Raw genomic sequence first — 12,063 nt, 5'->3', positions numbered from 1 at the left:
TCTCTATCTCTAATAGATTCCAAGTTACAATTTTTTAAAAAGGTAACGGGACTTTATTGACGCTGTATAACTCGTACAAGAGCTAAGAGGGAACAATAAGAAGATCAACAAAGGCGTGGTCGGTTTCAAAAGTGAAGAAGTTTGCATCCCTACCTTTTCTCCCTTACTTCATAACCTATATATTGATGAAGCAATGATAGAAGTAAATGACAAGATCGTCTCGTGAGAGACCACCGATAAGATTCGCTAAAAGTGTGGAAGACTCGTAGGACTGTTGACTGAAATGAACAGTCTACTGAGCACAGAGTATGGATTCAGTGTAAAAATAAAGACGAAAATAACGAGGTGTGGCAAGAACATGAGTGGCGATAAACCTAACATCGGAACTGGAGACCACTTTGTAGACGAAACGTAATAACTCTGCTATGTTGGAAGTAAAATAGTAAAAATAAACAAGGATTAGCTTACATGGGTGACTGGTTTCAGTAAATGGACTATTATATTTTTGTGTTTTGTATTAAAACAGAAACTAACATTTCTTATCGAGTTTACTTCATTAGTTTAGTCCTGTAGATTTTTTAAAAAATTAAGCAACATGTAGAGGTATGTGCAACAAGATCACGTCCTGTCAATTTGTCATGAACATGAAGTTGATAAGCCTCCCTCCCACCTTTAAATTTAACATGATGTACCTTAATCAGAAACCTACGCCCAAAACTTATGTAAATAATGTATATAATAAATAATAATAAATTGATATGAAAAGTAGGAAAGGCAGGTGCTGTGCTGTATTGGAAGACTGTCTTTGTGCATTATATGCTATGATTCTGGCACTTGGTTGCAACACATTGTTATCCTTGCCCAAATGCTGTTTCCTACTTCCTCATTTCTGGATTATGTAGGTACTCACAGCCATAAAATGATGCCACTGGTAATTCCCAGCGAGTACTTAATTTAATGTGGGGGTCGGAATTACATACTTCCCGTTATGTTCTTTCGGAACAATGTAAATGACGCGTGTGTGTTGTCTTCGCAGGACTGACTCCGTCGCCCAGAGCCTGATGACTGTCATCCGAGATGGCAAGTCGGGCTCCGTGTGGGCAGCCTACCACAACAAGACCAGGGAGATCGTCTATCAGCGGCTCGTCCAATAAGGATTGTTCTACACGTCACGTGAACCCCTGTCATTTTGTATATGTCACATTATCATGAATAAAGTATTGGTGATCTGAGTGATGAACTCATGTGTAAAAGTTACTCACTGTGGTTGCCACACACTGAATGTGCCCCTTCTACTGACACATCTGGCTCCTGCAGAGCACGTGGGAACCAATGTGAAACCTTGTTTGACGTTAATCTCACTCACAAATGTTATTCGATCAAGCACACAGTCTTTTGCTACTGAGGTCAGTTTCCATAAAATTCTTCTCAGCTGTAGACAATGTCATGTTCCGAAATAGTGCTTCAACTTTTTGGCCATTATTTCAAGTGGCCTTTAGGGCACGTGACTATGAATAATGTGTGCAATCAATTATTCAAACAATAACTAAAACAATGTTGGAAGGAGAAAAAATTTTAGTAAGTGGAGGGAAAGTAAAAAGGAAATCTCTCAGGGTTCAATTTTGGGTCCACTCCAAATTCTTACGTACGTGAATGACCTTCCACTTAACACTCATCAAGCGGAATTGGTATTTTTTGCTGGTGACACCAATGTTGTAATAAATCTCATTAGAGAGACAGCAACAAAAGACTGTTAATAATGTTTTCCAAAGAGTTATTAAGTGGTTCTCTGAAAATGGATTTCCCATAAAAATAATGAGAACACAAACTGTACTCGTTAAAGGACGTCTTCTGTACACCATGATCTGCACAGGAAATGTTTTATTTACCAAAACTGGTTTTTGGGTTTATAACCCATCATCATTGGCATCTGATATAAAGAAACCAACAACTGTATGTATATCGATTTCTACAAAGTAATAACTGTACATACAATAGCAGTAATGTAAGTCCACCTACATTATATACTTTTGTGCAATGACTTGCATGTCAGTTAATGCAATAGGATCTGAGACATGTCTCATAACATAGTACACAGTTTCTCATGTATGTTGTTGCTGTCCTTATTTCTAAGAACATATTTATAAACAGGGTGAATCACCTAAAACTTTCACCGCAAATGCCATTGATGTGTAGTTTTCACAGACTGGATTGGTATTCAGGGGCTCTTATTGTTAGCCAATCAACAGAGTGTAACAATACTTAAAAGTGTATTTTTTGTGCAAACATACACTTTTTAAATACACTCCTGGAAATGGAAAAAAGAACACATTGACACCGGTGTGTCAGACCCACCATACTTGCTCCGGACACTGCGAGAGGGCTGTACAAGCAATGATCACACGCACGGCACAGCGGACACACCAGGAACCGCGGTGTTGGCCGTCGAATGGCGCTAGCTGCGCAGCATTTGTGCACCGCCGCCGTCAGTGTCAGCCAGTTTGCCGTGGCATACGGAGCTCCATCGCAGTCTTTAACACTGGTAGCATGCCGCGACAGCGTGGACGTGAACCGTATGTGCAGTTGACGGGCTTTGAGCGAGGGCGTATAGTGGGCATGCGGGAGGCCGGGTGGACGTACCGCCGAATTGCTCAACACGTGGGGCGTGAGGTCTCCACAGTACATCGATGTTGTCGCCAGTGGTCGGCGGAAGGTGCACGTGCCCGTCGACCTGGGACCGGACCGCAGCGACGCACGGATGCACGCCAAGACCGTAGGATCCTACGCAGTGCCGTAGGGGACCGCACCGCCACTTCCCAGCAAATTAGGAACACTGTTGCTCCTGGGGTATCCGCGAGGACCATTCGCAACCGTCTCCATGAAGCTGGGCTACGGTCCCGCACACCGTTAGGCCGTCTTCCGCTCACGCCCCAACATCGTGCAGCCCGCCTCCAGTGGTGTCGCGACAGGCGTGAATGGAGGGACGAATGGAGACGTGTCGTCTTCAGCGATGAGAGTCGCTTCTGCCTTGGTGCCAATGATGGTCGTATGCGTGTTTGGCGCCGTGCAGGTGAGCGCCACAATCAGGACTGCATACGACCGAGGCACACAGGGCCAACATCCGGCATCATGGTGTGGGGAGCGATCTCCTACACTGGCCGTACACCACTGGTGATCGTCGAGGGGACACTGAATAGTGCACGGTACATCCAAACCGTCATCGAACCCATCGTTCTACCATTCCTAGACCGGCAAGGGAACTTGCTGTTCCAACAGGACAATGCACGTCCGCATGTATCCCGTGCCACCCAACGTGCTCTAGAAGGTGTAAGTCAACTACCCTGGCCAGCAAGATCTCCGGATCTGTCCCCCATTGAGCATGTTTGGGACTGGATGAAGCGTCGTCTCACGCGGTCTGCACGTCCAGCACGAACGCTGGTCCAACTGAGGCGCCAGGTGGAAATGGCATGGCAAGCCGTTCCACAGGAGAACATCCAGCATCTCTACGGTCGTCTCCATGGGAGAATAGCAGCCTGCATTGCTGCGAAAGGTGGATATACACTGTACTAGTGCCGACATTGTGCATGCTCTGTTGCCTGTGTCTATGTGCCTGTGGTTCTGTCAGTGTGATCATGTGATGTATCTGACCCCAGGAATGTGTCAATAAAGTTTCCCCTTCCTGGGACAATGAATTCACGGTGTTCTTATTTCAATTTCCAGGAGTGTAGAACAATGCCTACTGGTATTCACCATCATCATCGTTTTCCAACTCCACATTCTCGGGTGTCGTGTAGAAGTACTTGCCATCTCGCTCTGTCTTCATAGACCTTCTGTTCCAGGACAGCTTCCCATTTTTGTCGTTTCTTCTCCACATCTGATCTCACAGTCTCTATCCAGCGTTTTCTTGGTCTTCCCCATGGTCCACTCCCTTCATTTTCATTGTTTGCCTATACCACTGAAGCCTGGGTTTCTTTACGACACTGGTAACAGGAATCTCAATACCAGCTACTTTTCTGTTCACCTCATTCCTGATTTTGTCCTTTCTAGCTGTTTGATTCATAGTTCTAATAAATCTAATTTCTGTTGCTGGAATTCTGCTGAAGCCTTTGCTTAGTAGGGTACATTCTTCTAAACAATATCTTATTACTGGTCCAAAATAGGTGTGGTACATTGCTGCTTTTGCTTTTCGTGTCATTTTATCATCTCAGAGAAGATTTCTGATTTGAATGGAAAAATTGGATGCTTTTTGTGTCCTGCTAATTATTTCCTACTTAATGGTGCAGTCTTTCGAGACCATGCTTCCTAGTTACTTGAAATGTGAAACAGATTCTACTTCGATTCCTTATAGAAATATCTTTGAGGTTGTTCCTTGCCTTTTGATGATGATTTCTACTGTCTTTGTTTTACTTATTTTTAGTTGGAATTTTTTAGTGTGCTGTTCCAATCATTAGTTTTCTTCTGTGCGTCAGCTTGTGTCTCTTCGCATACTATCAAATCATCAGCAAAAACCAGGGCATCTGGTTTGCTGTCTATTTTCTTGACAGTTTTTATGAACTTGTCCATTACTGTTACAAACAGTAGTGGTGATACGGCATTTCCTTGTTGCACACTTCTCTTTGTTTCAAACCATTCTGATCGTCCGTTGCCAATCTGGACACAGCTGTAACACTTTTGGTGTAGCATCTTGATTTTGACGATCAGGTACTTTGGCACCTTTAGGTCTTCCAAACATTCCCATATCTTGTTCGCAGAACACTGTCATACGCTTTCTCAATGTCCACAAATACAATCACAAGATTTCTTCCCTATTCCCAGTACTTTTCTGTCAATATTCTTTCTGCAAAAATAAGATCCATAGTACCTCGGTCTTTCCTGAATCCATGTTGTTCTTCCTCAAGCGAAGGTTCTGCTATCTTTCTATGTCTCATTTCTATGATATTTTCTAACAGCTTCAAGCTGTGTGACAGCAGCGTGATGCCTCTGTAATTTCCACATTTTCGTCCATTGTCGTTTTTGAACAGAGGAATGATGATTTCTTTACTCCAGTCTTCTGGGATTTTGTTTTCTTTCCAAACCACTGATAATACTCTATGTAGCCAAAATTAAGTCTAATATATCAGCTGCCTTTATCGTGTCTGTGCCGAGATCATCAAAGCCTGTCGACTTTCCATTCTGCATGTTCTTTAATTCTGTTTCTACCTCACGCCATGTTAACGGGTATCCATTAGTTTGGACTTCACTAATTACTCTACAGTTGTTGATGGTTGTTTGTCCCCATCTCCATTCAACAGCATGTTGAAGTACTTTTTCATTTCATCCCTGATCCCTTCCTCTGTTCGTATTAAGTTGCCGTCATCTGTTTCCAGGGCAAGGATATGTACATATTCATTTCGTTCGCTATTTAGTTACTGACTTTAACAAATTAAAAGTAGTGTAAATTAGAATGTCAGTGGTGTTTTCCCAGGATTCTAATGCGAATCGTTCACGAGATATCGCGTTTTGCAAAGTTCCCACACGACACTTGAACAATATCTGTGGTAGCAAACACTAAAGAACAACAGAAATGCATGCAATAGTTATATGGATTCTCACCAATAACGAAACAGTTCACCATCAAATGTGTGCCAGCGGCAATACACGCTCAGTGTGGTATGTAACGATGGCTGCACACGTACTACCATTTTAGCGGAGATTTCCGAGCGAGCTGCATGTCATCAGGTGTAGTTAGTATATAATTGTAGACAGCAGCTTTCAGCTTTCCCCATAGAATAAAGTCTACAGGCGTCAAATCCAAGGAGCTGCCCTTCCAAGGAACAGGTCCTCTGCTTCCAATTCAGCGATATGAAACAATTCGTGAAGGCGCGCTGTAGTAATTTGTACACTATGGGCTTGACAGCCATCATATTGGTACTACTGGTTCCTCCTAGTCTGCAAAGGAACGTTTTCTTGCATCCGAGTAAAATGGTCTGTTAGGAGGTAGCAATACTTGCGCGTGTTTAGTGTTCCATCTATGAAAAGCGGGCATATGAGCTGATGGTTCACTATCCCACACCACACGTTCACACTCAATGGAAGCTGACGTTCCACCTGACGAAGCCAACTGGTCTGTCAACGGATAAATAGTTCATGTTCCTGCTGTTTACCCGGCCTTGACTGTTAAATGTAGCTCCATCACTGAACAAGATACATAACATATCTGGAGTGTCCAGTCTTAATGCCCATGTACAGAAGTTAAGACGACTGTCGTAATCGTTTACATGCAGCTCTTGATGAAGCAAGGACGTAGCCAAGATTTTGTCGGAGAGGAGGGGGGGGGGGGGGGAATTGGGGGAGGGTCCCATTTGTTAATGAGGACTTTAAAAAGGTTGTGTGCATAATTTGCATTTGGGAGGTCTTCATAGAAATAGTATTCGGTCTCTAAAATTAATCAAGAAAAGCTTTCATTTAATTAAGAGAACACATATTCCCACATTCAAAACTAAATATTTCTTTGTCTGGCACTATGATTCTATTGCTACACGAACTGAAGTTCTAATTTAATGGTATTGCCTCCTTGCAAACAAAACACAGATCAGTCCTCTAACATAAGGTTCATTGTCACAAAGCAGAAGAATTTTAGCGTTGGATTGAATAACTTATAAAGGAAAGCGGGTTCAAATCTCTTTTGACAATAGGTATCATTCTTGTATTTAAATTTACGACTTATCCGAAACCAAGTCAGAATTCCTTCAGCACATTAATGCATCCAAGTTTCTTGAATTCAGTCTCAAATTTTATTTAATTATCTTTCATTTCATTAAAATTTTTCATTTTCCTTTACTGACGAAGAACTTTTCTTTGAAAATATTATTTCAACAGTAAACGTCAAAGTATAACAACCAAATTTATTTATAAAACGACATGGATTACACAAACACTATGACCTAGATTTTTGGGATCTGAAGATTGATTCGTACATTGGTGGCAACTAGAGTTCTAATGCATGCGACCTCATAAATGAGTTTGTATGTATCCACAGCAATATGGTTAAACAGTTTTTGATGCTAATAAACTCCTCTATGATGTGCGAGGCACATGGTTGTTTATGTGACATTTATTTTCTTTTAGAAACGAAGGAACTACAGAATATTCTGTCATCACATACTCATTCCGCGCTCCATGAACCCCTCTCCGACGTTCCAAATCGGAACCGCTTTTCGTAACTGAGTACCGCCCAGGTGACCATATTGGGTGATACTTTTTCATTTGCGCTGCTAATGATAAAATTTTGAGCAATTTCTTTAAATGTATGCAACCATAGCCGTTTGAGCGACATTTTTTGTCGAGCAACGGGATTTTGGGGCGATATAGGCAAATCCAAGTGTATCACTTACTCCTCTCTCTCTCCCTATCTATGTTCTCCTTCCCCTCTCCCCCCATCTCCTCCTGCCCTGTCTCTCTCCCTCTCCCTATCACCTCTTCTCCCTTTCCTCTATCCGTCTACTCCCCCCTTTCTCCCCATTTCCTCCTGCCCCCTCTCTCTCCCCCTCTTTATCCATCATCTCCTCCCCCTTTCTATATCTCTCTTCTTCCTCTCTTTTTCCATCTTATCCTTCTCCCTCTCTCTGTCCATCTCCTCCTTTCCGCTTTCTGTGTCCATTTTCCTCCACTTTTCTGTAAAGCTCCTCTTTCCCCCCTCTAGCTGAACTTGAGCTTTGTTTTGTGTTATTGTAAATTCAGATTTCTTAGCAATATTCAAATCGGAAGCTGATAAGCCATACATATACTAACTTTCCTATGTGTTAAAAAGTTTCACTGATATATATATATATATATATATATATATATATATATATATACACTTATGTTCAGAAAAACAGAACGAAAATGTACATTAGTAAGTTTTGCAGAAATGATTAGCATCTGAAACTTCTCGGCCCTCAGGTTCAAGGTCAAAATCAATATCGTGGCGTAACACCACCTACAAGTAAAATGTGCCTGCAGCTCTCGTTGTCTCTGTGAACCGAAGGTAATCGATCAGTGTGACTCGAGCAGACGTGTAGGATGCCTCGCAGACGTATGCACGCACGGTACCATCAAATCAGTGGGTCTGAAAGAAGGAAAATTATTGGCATGTAAGAATGTGATGCATCCATCTGGGAAATTGCTCTTCGTGTGTGACGAAATATTTCAGCAGTGCAACAAGTGTGTGCAGAATGGTTCACAGAAGGCCATAGAACACGACGACATGAATCAGGTCGTACCCAGACCCTCCCTCCCCCCCCAAGAGAATCGACACCTCATCTTCATTGCATGGCAGGACAGATCTGCGTCCTCCTCGACTGTGGCGCAGTAGTGGAACAGCATTACACATCGTACATCTGGGACGACAGTCCGTCGCCGTTTATTATGGAATGGGTTACCTGTGCGTCGTCCACTTCTCCGCCTGCCTATGACAAATGTGCAGAAATATGCTAGATGGCAATGGTATATGATATGACGTCACTGGCGAATGGCATCAGATAGCGTTTTCGCACAAATCTAGGTTCTGCTTGTTTGAAAATGATGGCAGAATTTTGATTCGCTGCAGGCAGGTGGAATGGCATCACAGTGACTGCATTCACACAAGAGATACAGCGCCAGTTCATGGCCTTATGGTGTGGGGTGCTATTGGGTACAACCACAAATCACAGTTGGTGCATGTCCAGGGTACTGTGACCATTGCGACATATGTGAATGACATCCTGCAACCCGTAGCCATACCGTTTATGCATAGCACCCCAGACGCAATTGTTCAGCATGACAATGCACGAACACATGTTGCTGCACAAAGACGTGCCTTCTTGGTGTCACAGGAAGTCAGCCTTTTGCCTGGCCCGCCAGATCATCAGACTTGTCGCCAATCGAAAATGTATGGGATATGGCGAAACGATAGGTGCAGTGCTGTGACCTGGTGCCAATCACAATAGATGAACTTTGGAACCAGTTATAGGCAGCCTGGATGGCTATACCACAAGACACCATTCGTGCTACGTACGCGTCGATGTTATGACGCATGAAACAAGTAATCAGGGCCCATGACGGACCCTGCGCCTACTAGGCAACAGGACACATGCTAAGGTGACTGAAACGTTAATCGTTTCTGCAGAACATACTAATGTATATCTCCTGTGAATATCAACGTCCTGTCTCTAGTCGTTCAAGGTGTTCCATTTTTTCCGAACATGAGTGTGTTTGTCCATCAAACATTCATTAGAGTGTTGCGTAAAAATTTGAAGTAAGTCAGTTATGAACTTTTAGATATTCCTGCTAACAACGACTCCCCTATACATGCTACGTATTTATTTGTATATAATATATACTAGCTGGGGTACCCGGCTTCGCTCAGGGAGTTGATATCAGACTGTGGTAGCTGGAATGACAGGATAAACTTTAAAGTGTAAGAGGTAAGCAAATGTTATTGAAAAAAAAATGGCTTTGAGCACTATAGGACTTAACTGCTGAGGTCATTAGTCCTCTAGAACTTAGAACTACTTAAACATAACTAACCTAAGGACATCACACACATCCAAGCCCGAGGCGGGATTCGAACTTGCGACCGTAGCGGTCGCGCAGCTCCAGACTGTAGCGCCTAGAACCGCTCGGCCACTCCGGCCGGCTTGTTATTGAAATCACATTCTATTAACAATACTTGTTAAAGTACAAGAGGTAAACAATTTTTTTTTGAAAACGTATTCTAACTACTTAGAATATTTGTTTATAAATGACATTTTTCGTTTTGTTATCGGAGGTATATATATACTATTTTTTCGAATTTCCTACTCGAGAGCAAGCTGCGTACAGTTGACCATGAGAGAAGCTGGAGTCTTTGAGGCAGGTTCCGCAATATTTTAAAGTTTGTTCTTGTGCTTTGTTAATCGTAAAACTGTAGGCTAAATTGATTGGAAATTGCGTTGTTGTAAAATGGAATGGCAGTTCAGTGGAGATCAGTCATATTCTGGGGATAAATAATGTGTGGCCTTTGTACGTTCCAGTCATAAGTTCGGCTTCGATGATGTTAATCGATAGCTGTTTGACAGTAATTCTTGTTCCATTACATAGGTTTAGTGAGGTGAGAATTTTGAGTACTATGATCGGACATCCAATTTTAAGTCGAAGACAGTTTAATGGAATTCATTGGTACTTGCAAAGAGTTTAGAAATTCTGTAGGGAAGTTCACAATTTCTTCAACGTTTACCTTAGTGTCGATCGATTAGTATATTCTCTCTTCACTGGGAATTTTCTTTTGAATATTAAAGTTGATGTCATCGACAATATTATTTTTAGTTGTTAAAATTGCCCTTTCAAATAGCCAGACCGGATTGGTACAGTTGCGAACAATATTTGGATACATTTTTGTCGATGAATTCGTTTTCAGCAGTGGCTACGTTTCAGAAATCACTGTTGAGTTTAATGAGACCGATCGTTTGGTCAGAAGGAAATGCATCTTCGCCTATTTGTAAAAGTTGTTGAGCAAAATTTGCTATTGCTTCGTCTTTCGATGGTTCAGTTCTCATATTTTGGTGGCAGTATTTGTATGTGTGGCAAGAAACATATTTTTTTAAGCATGCATGATCGTGTCTGGTGGTGTTTACTTGTGGATAACTGGAAGTGTTTGTCGAAAATCTACTGAGGGTATGAGTAGTGCTCCTCCCATCACTTCAGAGTTTCCCCGCAAGTCTTGTAACTGTTCTGTCCGTGGCTTCGTGTGATTTTTTTTTATGTGGCATTGTGCATTTGTCCAAGAAGATCATTTTAACTTGCCTTAGTTCACCCCCGTCCAGATGCTCTTGAGATTTTACATAGTGGGATTTGTTCTTCGGCTATATTCAACGTTAGTTGTAGGGACGAATAGGCAGTTCGTCCTCCTTTCATGAGTGTAGCTGCAATGCCAGATGACGCCAGTGCAAGTGCCATGTATTGTTTAGTACGTATTTCAGGCAGCAACAGATTGAAACTTCCTGGCAGATTAAAACTGTGTGCCGAACCGAGACACGAACTCGGGACCTTTGCCTTTCGCGGGCAGTTGCTCTACCAACTGAGCTACCCAAGCACGACTCACGCCCCGTCCTCACAGCTTTACTTCTGCCAGTACCTCGTCTCCTACCTTTCTGCGAGAAGTAAAGCTGTGAGGACGCGGTGTGAGTCGTGCTTGGGTAGCTCAGTTGGTAGAGCACTTGCCCGCGAAAGGCAAAGGTTAGGCAAAGGTCCCGAGTTCAAGTCTCAGTCCGGCACACAGTTTTAATCTGCCAGGAGGTTTCATATCAGCGCACACTCTGCTGCAGAGTGAAAATCTCATTCTGGAAGCAGCAGATTTTTTAGAAACGTTTTCCCCGTGCCGCCTGGTGCGCTCAGGTAAATAATGCCGCCAGTTTGTTGTCGACCCGGTCCATGACAACGTTGTAAATTACCTTTTGATTGTCAATGTGCAGTGGTTTGTTGTGAGCAATGTATTGAAGTATTTCCTAGATGTTGTAGTTTTCTCCTTTGTAATTTCGAAGTATAGCATCCTTTCGTGGTCCTTGCATCCCAAGTTGTACCAAAGCCTGGCTAAACATTTACCTTCTACGTGAATGAGTATTTCATTGAAGATGTCATCGTTGAATTCGATGGTCAGCTCAGAATGAGCTTGTCCGATTTGGTACAGTATGTCATCGCTCATGTTCTCTTTGAAGGAGTCCCATAGCTGTTTTGGGTTCAATGGGTTACATGTTGTTAGAATCATGGCGAATATGGCTCTCATTTGTTCAGCTGAGGTTGTGAGTGACGCTTCTCGTAGTGTTAATAGTGTTAATTCCCAGTGGTTGTCGTTTTCCAGTAGTCCTAAGCATTGGCGCGCTTTTCTGTACTTCTGGTCTAGGTAAACGTCAACAGTCTTTAGATCTGTGAATCTTGTTGTTACTGTATATCATGTAGATGTTGAAACATGATGGAGATAAAAATTCGGCGTTGTGCGGATGAACGATGTATACCCGGCCTAGTGCGCCAGTTTTCATGATTCCGGATGATCTTCTACTGGAATTCCTTGTTTTCGTCGTTGAAAGA

General features: G+C 42.6%; 1 protein-coding gene across 3 annotated transcripts in view; it reads left to right on the top strand.

Annotated features, from left to right (window-relative positions):
- Window positions 1-1,240, top strand: part of LOC126473503 (15-hydroxyprostaglandin dehydrogenase [NAD(+)]-like) — a 332,530-nt gene extending 331,290 nt beyond the window's left edge. For all 3 annotated transcript variants that reach the window (XM_050100593.1, XM_050100592.1, XM_050100591.1), the window contains exon 7: window positions 1,037-1,240. In XM_050100593.1, the coding sequence (XP_049956550.1) occupies window positions 1,037-1,154 (118 nt within the window). In that variant the 3' untranslated portion in view covers window positions 1,155-1,240. The remainder of the gene's footprint in view (window positions 1-1,036) is intronic.
- Window positions 1,241-12,063: the final 10,823 nt, after the last annotated feature.

This window comes from Schistocerca serialis, chromosome 4, assembly GCF_023864345.2.
Source record: "Schistocerca serialis cubense isolate TAMUIC-IGC-003099 chromosome 4, iqSchSeri2.2, whole genome shotgun sequence".
NCBI lineage: Eukaryota > Metazoa > Arthropoda > Insecta > Orthoptera > Acrididae > Schistocerca > Schistocerca serialis.
Note: the sequence above shows the minus strand (reverse complement) of the source record. Positions and strands in the feature narration are given on the sequence as shown.